The sequence below is a fragment of the Chelonia mydas genome, chromosome 7, assembly GCF_015237465.2.
Source record: "Chelonia mydas isolate rCheMyd1 chromosome 7, rCheMyd1.pri.v2, whole genome shotgun sequence".
NCBI classification, from domain to species: domain Eukaryota; kingdom Metazoa; phylum Chordata; order Testudines; family Cheloniidae; genus Chelonia; species Chelonia mydas.
Genome location: NC_057853.1, coordinates 71,097,646 through 71,115,308, shown reverse-complemented (window position 1 = coordinate 71,115,308; position 17,663 = coordinate 71,097,646). Strand labels below are relative to the sequence as shown.

Sequence of the window (17,663 nt, the reverse complement as noted above, 5' to 3'; positions counted from 1 at the left end):
GCCTTAGCTGGTACAGCATGATGCTAATACATCAGGACTCTTGCTATTTAGGTCAGGAACTGGGGGCATTTGAAAGCTAGTGCTTTCAATACTAAGGGAAAAGAATAACATTTGTCAACAGAAACACACCCTAGTAAATGGTTTTGGAAATAAAAATCATAAAAGAAGATGCTTGTCTTCATTTTGACAGGATAGGTACTGCAGAAGGGAGGTAGAGAGTGCTACGATATTTTAAAGAGGATTAAAAATATGCAGGAAAAACTGCAGCCTGCAACACAAAGACAGGTGAAAATAATTAAAAGAAATTTACGGGCTAATACCTGGGAGGTAGTAGTCATGGACCACAAAAAGAGAATGAAGCTGTTAGTCTGTGAACAAGCACTGTATTAATAGTGTCAATTGTCAATCACAGTTAATTCAAGCAATTAATGCAAAACAAATTAAAAAATTAGTCACAATTAATCACAGTTTGAATCGCACTGTTAAACAATAATAGAATACCAATTTAAATTTATTATACATGTTTGGATTTTTTCTACATTTTCAAATTGATTTCAATTACAAAAGAAGAATACAAAATGTACAGTGGTCACTTTATGCTATTATTTTTATTACAAATATTTGCACTGTAAAAAAATAAAAGAAATAGTATTTTTCAGTTCACCTCATACAAGTACTGTAATGCAATCTCTACCATGAAAGTGCAACTTACAAGTGTAGAGTTAATTTTTTATATAACTGCACTCAAAAACAAGACAGTAAAACTTTAGAGCCTACATGTCCACTCAGTTCTTCTACTTGTTCAGCCAATCGCTAAGATAAACAAGTTTGTACATTTATAGGAGATAATGCTACCCGCTTCTTATTTACAATGTCACCTGAAAGTGAGAACAGTCATTTGCATGGTACTGTTATAGCTGGTGTTGCCAGGAATTTACGTGCCAGATATGCTAAATATTTGTATGTTCCTTCAGCCACCATTCCAGAGGATGTGCTTCTGTGCTGATAATGATCATTAAAAAATAATGTGTTAATTACATTTGTGACTGAACTTCTGGGAGGAGAATTGTATGCTTCCTGCTCTATGGCTTTACCCGCATTCTGCCATATATTTCATGTTACGGTAGTCTCAGATGACGCAGCGTATGTTGTTCGATTTAAGAACGCTTTCACTGCAGATTTGACAAAACACAAAAGGTACCAATATGCAATTTTTAAAGATAGCTGCAGCACTTGATCCAAGGTTTAAGAATCTGAAGTGCCTTCCAATGTCTGAGAGGGACGAGGTGTGGAACATGCTGACAGAAGTCTTAAGAGAGCAACACTCTTATGTGGAACTACAGAACCCAAACCATCAAAAAAGAAAATCAACTTTCTGTGGTGGCATCTGCCTCAGATGATGAAAATGAAGGTACGTTGGTCCGCACTGCTTTGGATCACTATCAAGTAGAACCCACCTGTTCTCAGTTTTAGGTGACATTGTAAATAAGCGGGCAGAATTATCTCTCATAAATGTAAAAAAACTTTTGTCTTAGCAATTGGCTGAACAAGAAGTAAGACTGAGTGGACTTGTAGGCTCTAAAGTTTTACATTGTTTTATTTTTGAGTGCTGTTCCATTTAAAAACTACAATCAGAGAACATTATTAAGGTTGCAAAGTCAAGCACTAAAAAGTTAGGAAAGTCCAGAATTGAAGTTGCATTTGCCTCCTTAATTCAGCCTATTTATGTGTATGCATTATAATAAAGTCTTTAACTACATAATCACATACTATTTTTTTCCAGCTTCTGAAATAGCACAAGTCTCTGTGTCACAGCACTATTATACTGCCTTTCTCTGGTTCCTTTTATGAGTTTTGTGAATGTGAAGTTTGTCATAGGGTTTGGTGACCCCTAATGGGCAATTAAGAAACTGACTGTATTAAATAAATGAAACTGATAAAAAATTGTTTTTTTTCATTGCGGTGTTTAAATGTTTTTCTCTCTTCTATCTGCAGCTGGATCAAATTTCTGAACTTCCTTCATGTGATTTTTATGCTTGCAGCTTCAACAGGATTCAGAGTTCCATGACTTCCAAAACATTTAGACAGAAATAAGCAGATGTCTACACTTTCCTGAAATTCCATATTAGGCAGCTATCTTTGGACAGTATCCAGATTAGGGTATTATTCCAACATACAGTTCAATTTGAAGACTCATAGCATCGATGAAAAATCTGAGAGTCCTTTTTTTACAAACTGTTTGTTTAAGATGGACACACTGTTGTTAATTTGGAGAAGAGACTAGTAACTTCCTAGGCAGGGTGTCATTACTTACATGAATAACAGCTGCTGCTGAAGCAATTTCTCAGATATAGTATGGGCTTTTTTAGTGTGTATTGAAAAAGTAATTAGAAATTCTGCAATAACATTACCTGCTTTGATAAAATAGTCCTATAATCAATTTCATTTTTATGTTAAAGTAGTAAGCTTTTCAAGTTGAAAGTAATTTTTAAACCAGATTCAACCTTTTAAATTACTTATTATTTATTTGAGAATTTTCCCCGCCATAACATGAAAACTGGTAATCATGCAGTAAGAAATTTCTGATATAGGTATTTATTTCTGCCAATGTAAAACGAAGGTGTAAATAACCAGTTCATGTTAAATTGTTTTAGTAGTAGTAGTTGATGATGATGATGATATTTGAATCTTCACAGAAATAAAGGAGGTTTAGCTTCCCGGAAATTTGTTCAGGACTGTTCAGTTTTCCTTTGTTTGCACTGCAAATTTACATATTTTCATAGTGACTAGTATCAAAATGAAAAATGTAGCCTAATTATTACTGTAGTTCTATATACAGCTGTAGGGCAGACAAACTTGTTCCAATTTCTCTATATTATGAACCTGTGACTATTCAAAAATATAAAATGGTGGTATTTATAGCTTTAGCCAGTTAATGTATAAAACACATTTATCTGTGTGAATTAATTATTTGAAAATTTAACATGACTGCCAGAAAAATAAGTTAATGATGTTTTGTGGCATTTTATGTTAAAATTTGAAGTTTTGTATTTATTGCACAAAAATATATTTTCTCAAAAAAAAAAAATACAAAAAGCATGTCTGGAAGACCCCAAATCCATATTTTTTTGGGAGCACCCATCATTCCAACCCCACTGGAGGTGTCAGAGGAACAGAGTTTTTCGGTAGCCGCCACTGAAACATGGAAAGAACTCCACCTTTCATCTGACAAACATGCCTTCCATCTTTTTGCTGGAAAATGCAAAAGCATGGGTCATGTGGAACATCAGGCACCAGACCCTAGAGACTCAACTGTGTACACAAGAGATCATTTCTCTGTGAACTCTGAACAAGGGAGGTTTGGAGTGGCAGATTATTTAACATCGTGTGTACCTGTAGGTGGAGGGATGAAAACTCATGGCAGTACATTGAAGAGGACTGGTGATGTAACTTCCTATTGTTCTCAAATATCTGGAGATAGAGACACATGCAAAAATATGATTCAAGTTGCATATCAACAGCTTCCGCATATATTTACAAAAACAGATGGACAGTATACAAGACCCTCAAATGACTGCCTTCCAAACCTCTCTGTAAAAGGTGTCAGACATCTGGAAGATAAGTGCTGTGATATTTCTGATTTGGTTTCCAGTACTAAACAGATCAGCATACATTTAAAGTCTATGGGAAAAGAAGATGTTCCATCAGACAATCATAGTGTCCATCATGAACATCTTAGTCAGTACCTGGAAATGTTTTTTCCCAAAATAGCAAAGGAGTCAAAAACAAAAAAAACACTGCGTGATTGTTCAGACTTTGCAATATCAACAGACACCGAATTTCTTAGTATAATGATGTCAAGTCAAGTTGCCATTCTTTCACAAAAGCCCTTTAAAGAACAGAATCAAATGCAGAGAGAAGCCATGAAACTAAAGGGAATAGAAGGAGGAAAAAAATATAGAGAAAATAAAGTATTAAATGAATCTTTCCAGACTAATTTTGTTGTTGGAGCATGTATTAATGTGCCTGAGAGTGACCACCAACAAGAGTCTGCAAACTCCCTTGAACTTTTCAGTTCGGAGAGTGCTGGGAACATTATCTGTCTTGAGGCTACAAGAAGAGAAACAAGTTCTCAGGAAAATGCAGAGGACTCTCAAGAACTTGTCAGTTATGAACAACTGCTGAATGAGATCCGTATTGAACCATTGAGCTCAGGAATATTGTGCTCCCAAGAAGATAATTATTATAAAGGCACTTCTAAAAGAACCCGAACATCTGAAGATGCCCTAAGTATTTCTTACTCTACACTTAAAACTCAGCAGAAATCAAAGAGAGCTAAATTGGTTTGTTCTCCAACCAGTCCTGAAACAAAAGTAGATCAAGAGATGTTGTCAAGGTTTTTGAAACTTCAGAAGAATCCATTGCTACTTAAAAACTGCAGCTGCAAGAGCCAGAAGTACAGTGTTTTGGTCACAGTAGTACATCCTTGTCATGTCAAAGAAATACAGATAAAGTCAAGACCAAAATCTTCCTCTAAAGTTCCCATAGCAACTATTGTAGTTATTGACCAGTCAGATATCGAGAGGAAGGTTGTGCTGTGGCGGGCTGCTGCATTTTGGTCACTCACAGTGTTTCCTGGAGATATTGTACTACTCACAGGTAAAAACTCCATTTTTAATGCGTTTGCTCTTCAAAAATTTACCTTTTTAAAAAGCTTTCTGACATAGAATAATTTATATAGAGAGACTTGTAATCATTAGTTTATTCACTGAAAATTATCTCAATTATCCTGCCACTTAAAAAGCAACAAATTGTGATTTTTTGGGAGCGGGAACTTTACATTATCATACAATATGTATTGATTCTTTGATCTCAAGCATGCACCATGTAGAAGAGCAGTATATTGACCTTGCGATATTGCAGTAAGTCAAGTCAGGTATATTCTGTGTATGTAATCTATCTAGCCAATGAGCATTTATAAAGCAGCTATTATTGTGGCATCTAGTTGCTGCACACACATCATAGAAAACATTAGGATCTCTCCAGAAGGAACAATGTATTCAGTGTTTTGCATTTTGATTTAATAGTTCTGCTTTTGAGATCCATATTTGGATTTCTTCTGTTTTTTATCATTGGTAGTCCTGTACCAGACCATTATAACTGTTGTGACAAATCCCAGAAGGAGAGGCAGTCCTTGTCAGCTTTGGCCTATGCCATTGAGGGCTTTGTACATCAATATTAGAAACTTGAATTGAATATTCAGTGGATGGGGAGCCACTGTAGGTTGCAGAGCATTGGCATAAAATGCTCTATTTGGTTCATCCAGCTCAGGATAAGTTAGTTAAGATTGATGACAGCTCCTTATTCTACTTGCTGTCTCCTGGAACTCTTTTGATACACTTGGGATCAAATTCATCTCTGGTGTAAGAAGATGCAACCCAGGGGGAGCTACATTTGCTTAAGATATGGCAGGATTTGGCCAAAATAAAGCAAAAAAAGGAAGGAGGATGTGGAACTTTAGAACTGTCATCTTCTCCATCCAATCAACTCTACAATACATTTAAAAGAGATTCCAGGATGTATCTACCCAGCCTGTCCCATTTCATATGGTGTGATAACAGTTCTAAACTGTTTCTATACATGAAAGTGTGAACGTAATCCAGAATCTTCCAAGGTCTGAACAAAATCCTCACTGCTATAGGGTTTCATAATCTGACCATTTATTCCTTGAAGGTGATATAGGATTATTCCTATTATCAAATCCCACAAGCACTAATGCTGGGGTATTTTTATCTGGTTATCCCTACTTTTATGTAGGCTCTTATACTGCGCCGAAGACTGATATCTGAACTTCTAAGAATTCAACGTGAGAAATAATTGTGATTTCCCCCCCCCCCCCGACATTTTAACAGAATTGTTTCTAATGTTGATAGTTTACATTACCTCTTGCATGTTGTAACTTTTTCAGTCAGAGTTTTGAATGTTTGTTTAAATTCTGTTTGTGTATAGTTTTAACTTCTTTACTCTTGCTTAGATACTGTGGTATTACATGTTCTAGAACAACTGAAAGTAAAGATAGAGGAAAGAGGCAGGGGGGAAGCTTTTTGTTTGCCTTATCTCAGACTCCATCCGAACTATTTTTAAGCCAGCCTACCACTGCCTGCCTCAGTTAGGCTATATGAGTCAATAAGAAACTGTTAGTCTATCTGCCTTGCTGTTTGGAAATCATACTTGATAAATGTAATTCCCTTGCACAATGTGTCTTTATGAGATACTTGGTGTTGGATTATTAAATATCATACAGCAGAGGATGCCTACCATTGAGAAGACTTGATAAAGCAATGCTTTTATTGGTTCTCTGTGAATTCTGAAAATTATTTGTTTTAAAATTAAGCTGTTCTAAAAAGATAGTCTCTTCTAAAAACACTCTTCAGTCACAAGTTAGTGCTCCAGTCCTGCCAGCGGCTCTGCATGGGCCATGCAGAGTTCCAGTGAAGTAAACATGGTTCTGCATATGCATAGAACAACTTTTCAGGCTCAGGTCCTAGGAATATATTTAAAGCCAAAGTAACAGCTTGGCTGCGTCTTTCAAGATCAGCCCTAGATCACTGTTTAGATAGCACATAAAAGGAAAGTAGCCTACCTGAGTAGTGGAGAAGGCCACTGGCAAGACAGGAACAGCAGGTAGGCCATAATGCATTGGAAAAGACCAAGGAAATAGATGGAACTACTTAAACATTAGAGGAGTGAAATAAAGGATTCCAAATTCAGATTCAGAGCTAAAGTCACTTTAAAGATTTCCAATGCTGAAGTAGGACCTGTATATATATCAACCATTAATGTGCTGTGGATTGAGGTCTGCTTTTTTTGTTGCAGATGTCACTGTGTTTGAGAACCATTGGTATGGAGAAAAGATGCTGCAGTCAACATTTACCAGCCAGTTATTTAATCTGGGGAGCTGCTCAGCTATCGATCCCAAACAATGTGAGACTGCAATATGTGAATAAGAGAATCTTTATATTTTATCTAATTCTCAACTTCGCTAGATTCGAATTCAAAGAGAATTGTTTACAGATTAAATCACTTATTTTCCAGATTTTAGTTCAAAAGAAAATTGGCTATTTAAAAAATAATCTTTTTATTGTTGTTTGGCTTTTCCTTGCTAAGGTAAACATCTAAAGTGCGCAGAACACTAGAAAGTGATCTGTAAAGAGCAATCCTGGACTGTTAGCCAGATGGACTATGTGACACAATTGAGCGTTCATCATACAAAGCAAACATTTGCAGAACTATCTGAGTTCCCTGTACTTAGAATAAGAAATAACTGCTATATTTCAGATACAGCTCTTTAGTAAATGCTGACTTTTTAATGAGGACCACTTTATATGATTCTGTACCAATGTAAGAGCTATTTTTGTTTTGTTACTAATTTTGGATGCATTTAAAGCAACACACATGTTGTGCTGAAATTCTGTCAAATAATAAAGTATGGTTAGTTTGTTGTTTTTTTTTTTAAATGGCAAAAAAAATTTTAATTTCAAGTCTGAATCAAATGATAAACTGTATATGATGATACTTCCAGGTGCTGTCCTGGTTCAGAATTATTTTTGCAATCCAAACACTCGCTAATCAGATTATAATACATTTCTTGGCCAAAAAAAGAGAAGGGTAAGATGATTTTCTTTTTTTTTTTCTCTTCTTTTTTTTAAGTTTCCCATGTTGTAGATGTTGATGGTCTCCAAGATTTATTGGCATATGTGTCTTCAAAATTTGCCTACTTGAAAGATCTCCCACACAGACAACCGCAGAAGTTGGATAGCATACAGCATGTCCAGCTAGACCAACTTCAGCCAGATACATTGGTGCATTCAGTACTAAAACTTGTCAGCATCACTCTACTAACAGGTAAGTGGACTTGTTAGACCTTAAGTGACGCAAGTTCATGATTATGTTGCAAGCCCAGATACCTTACCAATATGCTAAAAGGTAGTTAAATCCTGCTCCACAAATCGGCATTTTTAACTGACAGTAAATTTTAGAGAATTTTTTTCTAACTTCTTAAAAATCAGCACTTAAATTTTAGATGATGTTTGCTCTTTCCCACCCCATACCTCCATATTCTGGTCTGGTCACCCCAGAGAGGCCAGGCTTTGCTTTCAGTCAGAAATGTGTTCCAGCACAAAAGATGATTGTTGTACCAATGAAAATTGTTTTCCCCTCTGACTTCAATTCAGCATGAAATCTCCAACAGCTGATTGTTGGGGTGGCCGGGGGGAGAACCTGAAAACTGCTGGTTGACTGGGAAGGGGGTATGACCCCAGGAGCCCATCGATGCCAACTGGCAGAAGGCTCATCATACCATAACTCACATCAGGCCTGACACACTCATTGCCCGAACTCACTGTTGTCATAATCTGTATCTAAAAGGTGTCATGTAAGGTATCCTATGCAAATTGGTAACATGCTGGTCATTAATATTACTGCATTACATATGTACAGGTGGTATATAACGAATTATAGATGTGTGCTTGAAACAGTCTTATAAAGGAGTTTGGCCGGCAGTATATAAGCCCAGCCTCTCATAGACAAAAGAATGTTGTTTTGTCTGCTTGATTGTGTCTTCAATGTAAATTGAGCAAGATGCAACCAGAAACAATGAAGTACATTTACGTAGAAAGGAAACAAAGCCATCAAACTGCAAGTAGGTGAGATGACCACTTAATGATCATGATAGGGGATGGAGGGTGCACCCTCAGGAAGCCGTCCTGGCTCTTGAAACAGAGACAGTGGAATTATGGAAATTATAAGCAGAAACAGAAAGCCATTTTGTCGTCATCGCTAGAGAAACACAAGAGGCCAGAGCTCTTGAAATCTGAAAAAGGTGGATCTTTCAGCTAAGGGAGTTGAAGTCTCTGGAGATTGACTATAGGTGAGAAACCTGCTTGGACAAGGATTGTAACTTGCTGAAGTTAAGTTTTAGTCACTAGAAACCATCATTTGTTTGTAACCTTTTCAGTCTTTTTCACTTTTACTTGAAATCATGTTGGATCATATTAAAGAAGTTCTGTAGTAAAATCACAAATGAATTTGATTCCCCATAGTTTAAATTCCAGGGTATTACTATTTAAGAGGTCTCTTGATTTTTGGTACTGTTTCTCTCCCTCTGTGTGTGAAACTTGCAAGCTGCTAATTGTGTTAGTACATTCTAAGACAGAGTCTGTTCTCAAAGCAGTTCTTTGTAACAACTACTACTCACACGGAGAGAGATTCAAAGCAATACTTTGTAACAATAGAAACAGCACCTAGAGACTCCCCGCCCTTTTGTTGTATTCATCTTGCTTTGTTAACAATTGTGATTAAAATAGAGATAGAGGATGTATGTGGATGGATGCTTGGTATGGATAATAACTGAATGATCAGGGAGGTGCCAGCCTAAGAATCCAGTATCCATCGGCTGAAGAAGGCGTCAAGTGGAAATAACCAGAGGAGCCCCGGAGAGCAGACTGGAATCCACCCAACAGCCTCAAGAATGGGAGAACCAAAGAACAAGATAACATCTAGCAGCACGGAGCTGTCAGGAATGTGCCATCTGCTGATTGATTCAGCAACAGCATGATGAAGCAATTCCCATAGACTGGCATAGGAAGAAATTCCTATAAAAATGGACTCTAGAAAGTGAGAACTTTGGGGGGGGTCTGATTCTGCAAACCAATTTCCAGGAGCATCAGATGAGCATCTGACAAGGCCCTGCTCCCTCCTCATGTCCAGGCCACCTGGCCAGTGGCTTGGCATGAGCAACTCTAAGGCTGGTAACTATGATAACAACCTTGCAGAACCTGTGTTTGTGTGTATATGAATGAATGTGTGAATAAATATGAGATTGAATGGAATGTTATAACTATAACTAACTGCTTACTATGATTCTGTATTCACAATAAATGTGGTATTTTGCCTTTTCCCCTTTAATAAGATCCTGCTGGTTTTTAATTTATTGGTACAACAATCACTCAAACCTGTGTTTTTTGTTAATAAACTTATTCCTGTTTCATTACAAAACCATCTCAGTGCTATGTAAGTGCTGTGTGCATTGAAGTGTAAGTCTTCTGATAGGTTTTCTGTGCTCTATCTCTTCGGAGACAGAGATCTTAATAACTTCTGTGAAAGTCTAGTGGACATTGCAAGAAGCTGTCTCCAGGAAACCTGGAAACTGGTGTTCACTGATTGTTACCTGCAAGGCAATATTTGGACTGGTAGAGTCCCAAGCAGTTTGCTGACCAGCTGGTGTGACAGGGAGCTAACACATAGCTTAGAAGCAACAAAGCTCACTCTTGCTGAGACAGAGCAGTAACGCAGTGGCTCACAGTTCTGGGTGACCTGAGCAAGACATAACGGGGTCAAGTGTGAGCATGACTTGACAGAGGGAGAGGGAAGCTGATAGCTTTTTGCCTAGAGCAGAGAAGATAGCCTTTGGTTTCTCTAAGTGGTCCTAGACTGGGATCACTGGCATGAGCTGGCTCCTTCCTTCAGTGAAAGCGGTAATAGTCTCCCTTTTACCTGTTTCTTCTACTTCCCCACACTGTTATCTGTAACTGTCAATATTGTCTTTATTCTCCTACAGACTGAACTGTCTAAAGGTGCAATTCTCCATGATGTATGCTTGCATATACTGTACATACATCTCAACAGTTATATTTTGAACAGAATTTGCTATTGGAGAACTATGTTAAGTATTTGTGAGAAACACTGAATGTAGGTTTAAAGCCCTAAACTATCCCAGAATACTGAAAGAACTGGCACGTGAGATTGCTAGTCTCGTAGCAAGGATTTTTAATAATTCTCTCTGTTGGGAGGTAGTATCATATGACTGGGGAATAGCTAACGTCATACCTATATTTAAGAAAAGGAGTGGGGGGAAAGTGATCCCAGCAATTACAGATCTGTTAGTCTGAGCTAGGTAGTATGCAAGGCTTTAGAATAAATTGTGAGGGGAAAGGATAATTAAATTAATGGAGGTAAATGGTAAAGGAGATATAATCATAGGTAGGTAATGCCAGAACCGTTGGCTCTTTTCCTTTGAGAAAACAACTGATTTTTTTTAAAAAAGGGAAATGCAGTAGATCTGATAATGTACTTGGACTTCTGTAAAGCTCTTGACCCAGTACCGTATGAGAAATTATTAGTTAAATCAGAGAAGGTGGGAATTAGTACAAGAATTGTAGGATGGATAAGGAACTGGCTAAAGGGGAGAAGGCAACAGGTTGTGGTAAAAGGTGAACTATTGGATTGGAGGGATATTACTAGTAGAGCTTGCCAAGGATCAGTCTAAGGCCCAATCTTACTCAGTATTTTATTAGTGACTTTGATATAAAAAATAGGAATGTACTAATGAAATTTACTGATGATACAAAGTTCGGAGTGATCATCAAAACAGAGGAGGATCAGAATATTATACAGGAATATCTGGATGACCTTGAAGACTGGAGTGGCTGTAATGGGATGAAAGTCAATAGTACAAAGTGCAATGTCATGCAGTTAGGGTCTAATAATAAGAATTTCTGCTACAAGTGTAGGCTGATCATCTGGAAGTGACGGAGGAGGTGGGAGAATTGTGTGTATCGGTTGATCACAGAATGACTGAGCCAGCAATGTGGTGCAGCCGCAAAAACGGTAAATGCGGACCTAGGACGTATCAGGCAAGGTGTTTCCAGTAGAGAGAGAAAAATATTAGTAAAAATTTTGTATAAGGCACTGGTAAGACCTCATTTTGAATACTCTGTACAATTCTGGTTGTCCATGTTCAAGAAAAATGAATTCAAACTTGAATAGTGCTGAGAAGCGCTATTAGGATGATTAGGGGAATGGAAGGCCTATCTTATGAGAGGATACTAGATGAGTTTGGCTTGTTCAGCCTAGCAGAAAGAAGGGGAGTAAAGAGCAGGGAGGGAGGGTGAAGATCTATTTAAGCTAAAGGACAGTGTTGACACAAGAACAAATGGGTTTAAACTGGCTATGAACAAATTCAGTCTGGCAATTAGAAGAACTATCAGGATTGAGGTTCTGGAAGAGCCTCCCATAGGAGTTGTGGGGGAAAGCAACTTGCGTTTTGAGAGAGCTGGACAAATTTCTGAGTGTGATTGTATGACTAGTTTGTTTTGTGGTGGTTGGGGGCAGTGACAGCCCTGGGGCTCACTTCCAGTTTGTCTTATGTTCCTAAAAGCCCGTGCTTCAGGGCTTCAGCCAGCCACCTGCAGGGTTCCCCAGCCCCCTTCCTCCAGTATATTTTGTTTTTTTGTTTTGTTTTGTTCTCTTAAATCTGAAGTATTAGAGATGGAAATGGGCCACTGGAATAGGTGGGACCCGTGCTCTGATATGTAACCAGACATTCTCACCCTTATGTGTTTCAGTGCCTGGTTTTTGCTCAGATGCTCAGCATCTAACTGATTGCCATATAAGGGTTTGGGAAGGAATTTTCCCCCAGGTCAGATTGACAGTGACATTGAGGGTTTCTGGCCTTCCTCTGCACTCTGTGTTGGGGCGGGCGGGCTGGTCATTTGCCAGGATTGTCTGGGTATATTTCACTTAATCAGTGCACTGCCATTACAGTGGCCTCTGGCACTGGTGCTCCTTGGTCCTTCCTATTCTCTCCCTGTGGCACATAATAGTTTAGTCTTCTGTGGACTGTAATATTTTGGTCATTGGGTTTAATGTGTGGGTGCTGGTTGGTGTTGATGATCTGTGATATACAGCAGGCCAGGCCACATGATCTGGTGATCCCTTCTGGCCTTAAACTCTGTGACTCTAAGTGACTTCAAGAATTAAGAGATGAATAGGACTCTTATAATTAATAAATTCAAGATTTACCACTGTTATCCCTTTTAGTCTGTTTGTACACACAGCAATAATTCCTGTTTTGAGTGAATAGTAGTAGAAAAATATTTCTCTTTGAGAAAGCGGTTTAAATATTATGGCATTTTTTTTCTAGCTTTGACTTAGAGCTTCATCCTGAGACCTGCTGAATGCCCTCTTATCCCACTGATGTCAATCCGAGGGTGCTCAGTGCCTGTCAAGATCATTGCCATAAATGTTTGGGGCAAGATTTTAAAAAGTCCCAGTACTCAGCACCTACCACTAAAGCACCATTAATAGTGGCGCTATTTTCAAAAGTGCATCTCACCTGTTCTCTATGGAAGTCTCCTATTTCTCTGACCCACACAGTGCTTGAGCCAGTGTCGCCACGAGTTGACTTCTTGACAAACTCCTGTGCACTGTGCTGCACAGGAACAGACTTGCCGCATTCCAGGTCGCAACACCATTTGGCCCGGCCACCCCTCCATCTGAATGGAGGGGTGGCCGGGCCAAATTTGAGTGGTGTTGTGACCCTGAGCACTAGGTCACAATGCCTCTCACTGAAATTTGGCCTGGTTGCAACTCCATCTGAACAGAGTTGGGTCCAATTTCAGTGCCATTGTGACCAAAAAGCTGAAGCAATGCTCGGGCAGCCGCTGTACTGATATAGTATGGGACCACTGCTTAAAAGTGGTCAGGCTGTATCCCCCACCCCCCATGGCTCTGACTTACGGAACTTGAGCAAGTGCAAAAATGTGGGAGTGGGGGGAAATATTTGCTGCCCCCTCCCCACTCGTCCCTAACTGGCGCTGTGGGTTCACAGGTATTTTCATGTAAATTTTAAATAAGTTTTTTTGTAAAATCACAGTGATATCATTTAAAACCTTTTCAGAGTCTGTATACAGTTACAAAGGAGAAAAGCAAAGAAAAATTATTCTAACAGTGGAACAGATCCGAGATCAGCACTATCTGATGGTATTATGGGGAGCAGGGGCAGCCTGGTGTCCTCAACTTCAAAGGAAAAAGGGTAAGTATAAATAAACTCTTTGTATGTATTATCCAGGTGAATGATTAATATGTGTAATCTGCAGTCATAGTAAAGGTCAAGAGAAGAGTGAGAAGAGGTAGCATGAGAATATGTTTTGCATGATGCTGTTAATTGTGTTAAAACATTCATTTTGTAAATATTTTTATTCAATGGGTAAATATCCCTCAGTCCTATTGTGACAATGTACTTGAGGTTTTTAGATGTTTTAACAATTCCCACAGCTCTACGCTATCTTTTGTTATGCAAGTTGGCTCAGAAACTTCAGCTTGCTTCATCCACTTATTCTGGAACACCAATGAGAGTTTTAAATGGCTGTTTAAGGGTTTAGCAGTGATTTTGTAATGCTTTATCTATATTTTCATATATCAGAGTCTCACAGGGCTTTACAGATGTTAGTCTAGCTTTTACTTAGAGCTTGATCCTGAGAAATGCTGAATGCTGTCTTATCCCATTGATGTCAATCCGAGGGTGCTCAGTGCCTATCAAGATCATTACCATAAATGTTTGGGGCAAGATTTTAAAAAGACATCACTTTAGTGAGGTGCAATATTATATACATTTTTACAGATGGTGAAACTGAAATACATAAAGGTTAAGAAACTTGCCCAGGTAACATAGTGAATCTGTAGTTGAGCTGGAAATAGATCCTGGAAATTCTGACTACTACTTCTCCTGCCCTAACCTCTAGTCTAGAGCACACTCTCTTTCAGAACTGAAGTAACTGCAGGTAGAACTAAAGCAATAAGACACAAAAAATAATAATGGGAAGAGAGTAGACTACCAGCAGAAGTTGAGCATTAAGATGATGAAACCTTCATGACCTTTATTTTTTGGTATGTTGTAATAAGAAGGGAATAGGACATGTGAATACTGTCCAAGAGAAATAAGGAACTTATGGGAAAGTAACATGAGGTGAAACCCTGAACCCTAGAGGCAATGACAAAGCTCCAGTAAGTTCCTTATAGAACTGAGAAAGGTGAAGTATTAACTGTTAAATAATATGGGAGATCATTGAAAAGTTTCTTGACGCTACAGTATGTGCTGCAGCTAGTTAAATAGTCACAGCGGATAATCAAGCCATAAGCCATTATACTACAATAAAGGCTTTGTTGTTTGGTCCCTTCAATGGAAGACAACAGGAAATTTTAATAACATATAGACATGGATAGGATTATTATAATTGTTTTAACTGTGCCAGAGAGCTTGTAATTTATTCTCCAGTTAGTGTTCTATGAATCTAGCAATTCACATATTTTAATCATTAAAAGACGATATCTAAAATACAAGATAAAGGACTGATTTCTCAACTGTCCAAATACCCATCACTGATAGACAAGCCATGAACATTTGATCCCAGCAAGACAGCCAAGAAAAGTCCACGTCATGCCAAACAAGTGTATAGGTCACAAGAACTAATTGGCATGGCTGGGTCACAAGAAGACAGCACATGATGGTCATTCTTGCCAGGAGACAAAAACAGCTAGGCATGTGATGGCCATGTGTACTAGAAGGTTAAACTTTACATAGTAGTCCTGATAAGTGGGGATGAGGAATTGCAGCTTTTTTCATACTTCCCTAGAAAGACAGAAGGATATTTAGCGATATTAATAACTCTACCTTGAAGCATCAAAGCAAATTTTTTTTAACAAAGAGGTACAGTTATTTTCATCTGTCACTGAAGTTGTAAAGAAAACTCTCATACTCTGCCACTAAAAACTGTGCTGGTTCTATAGACTTTCTTTGTAACAGCATCAGGTAGTCAGACTCCGTTATCTATATTACTCTGATCTGGCTGAGATTACCAAGCATGATGCCTTGAATAATGAAATACTTTTCTGTAGTCAAACAGCCTTTGGAGAGCAGAGCAGGCCTAGTAACATGGGGTAAAATCCTGGACACATTGAAGGCAATGCCTAACTTCCATTAAGGACAGGATTTCATCCATGAAGATTTTACAACTAAAAAGTTTTTCCTTGTGTTCCTAAAAAATGAATTTGTGGAGCAGACTAGGTAAGGTTAAGTGTCAAAATATTGCAGTCCTGACTAAGATATGTAAGTAGCTCGTCATGACTAAATAGCAATATGCAGTTTATGTCAAAATCCTAGCACAAGTAGAGAATTTACTGCTGATACAAATTAAGCTTTTGTGAGACCAAAGAAATAAATGTAACATTAAAAAAAAAAAAGGCGGTAGTCTCTGCTGTCAAGTTGAATGAATGTCTTCCATGCTTTAAAGAAGGACATGAAAATTAACATCTGAGAGTAGTAGTAATTTTATTTTTATACTGCCCTGGAAAGAATATAGCAAGAGCTACTAGAATGATCCCAGCTTTTAAGAAAAGTGAAGCTCTCTCTATTAGAGAAAAGCCAATGTGGGTTAACTGAAGCAACAGAGAAAATTATTATGAAAGAGTTTGAAAAAGATGAATGCTCACACTAGTGAGGAGTATTAAAAACCATAGAGAATAATCTAAAAATTGAGAATACTGACAGAATTGTTTTCCCCCAAAGAGTAGTAGTAGCACTGGGGACTGTACAAGTTGCCAGATGAGGTCATAAAAGCAAATAGATTAAAAGATATTATAAGAGCTAGATAGACTAGGCTACAGTGACCAAGCACACAGCGAATGGTGAAATGAGCATGTCGGATATGATCGAAAGCCCATGGAAGTCTGTGGAAAGTCTCTCATTAACGTTAGTGGGCTTACAATCTTCTGTGCTTGTTGAGCCAGTAATGTATTTTCTCAACCATAGTAAGGTGATTTTAAAAAATCAATTTAACATACGAAAATTGCTTTCTCTAGAAACGGCTTTTGAGATGATTTTCTGAAAAGAAATTAAATTATATGGTAGTCGTGTTTAGGATCCATGTGATATTTTTTTCAAGACACCTAAAATACAATTCTGCATAATTGCAGAATCTGCACTAACCTGCTCTAACCCAGTGTACATAGTGACAAGGCAGGATTTTCTTCAGCTTGATCCAGAAAAAGAGTGAAAAGGCAAACAAAAAGTGGCTTGCTTCAGCCAGAGGAACATAGTATTTAGTATTACTTCTGGGCAGTATAGTTTGAGGCCTTGTCTACACTACAGGGGAAATTTGATCTAAGCTATGCAATTTGAGTTACATGAATAGCATAACTCAAATTGATATAGCTTAGACCTACTTACCACAGGATCCACACTATTCGATGTCAACGGGAGACGCTTTCCCATTGACTCCCCCTACTCTTCTCGATCCAGTGGAGTACAGGAGTCAACGGGAGAGTGATCTGGGGTTGATTTAGCAGGTCTAGTGAAGACCCGCTAAATTGACTGCCGATGCATCGATCTCTGCTCCTCAATCCGCTGGTAAGTGTACACTAGCCCTGAGGGCTGGTCTACACTATACAGTTAGGTTGACAAAGGCAGCTTATGTCGACCTCATTATGTCAGTGTCTACACTACAGCCTTTGTCCTGCCAATGTAAGTGCCCTACTGTGCCGACATCATAACTCCACCTTCACGAGAGGCATAAGGCTTATATCGGTGTAGTTAGAGTGGATGCAGTGCCTGTGTAGATGCTGTGTCCCTTACATCGGCTGTCTTGTCAGTTTCATGGCAGGAGCCATGAAATTGACAAGAAAACCCCTGCTCCCCTTGTGTATCTTAGTCTGAGGTAACTACACTCTCTCACACGCTTCATATGTTATTGCATCCAAAAAGAGACACTACATAGTCTTCACATACTAAATAGTATGTGATTGTGATCATCCATAGGCAACCTTGA

At 38.3% G+C, this 17,663-nt stretch overlaps 1 protein-coding gene across 17 annotated transcripts in view; it reads left to right on the top strand.

Moving 5' to 3' along the window:
- SHLD2 (shieldin complex subunit 2) overlaps positions 1-17,663 on the top strand; it is a 150,157-nt gene that overhangs the window by 113,581 nt on the left and 18,913 nt on the right. For 11 of the 17 annotated variants that reach the window (XR_006292495.1, XR_006292496.1, XM_043552184.1 and 8 more), the window contains 4 exons: positions 1,996-4,659; positions 6,877-6,999; positions 7,711-7,905; positions 13,739-13,873. Coding sequence is in view for 15 of the 17 variants with exons in the window: in XM_043552184.1 (XP_043408119.1) it covers positions 3,099-4,659; positions 6,877-6,999; positions 7,711-7,905; positions 13,739-13,873 (2,014 nt within the window). In the remaining 2 variants the exon portion in view is untranslated. Of the gene's footprint in view, positions 1-801; positions 1,412-1,995; positions 4,660-6,876; positions 7,000-7,710; positions 7,906-13,738; positions 13,874-17,663 lie in introns of those variants that run through there. The other 6 variants (XM_037904300.2, XM_043552181.1, XM_043552180.1 and 3 more) reach the window with 3 other exon arrangements.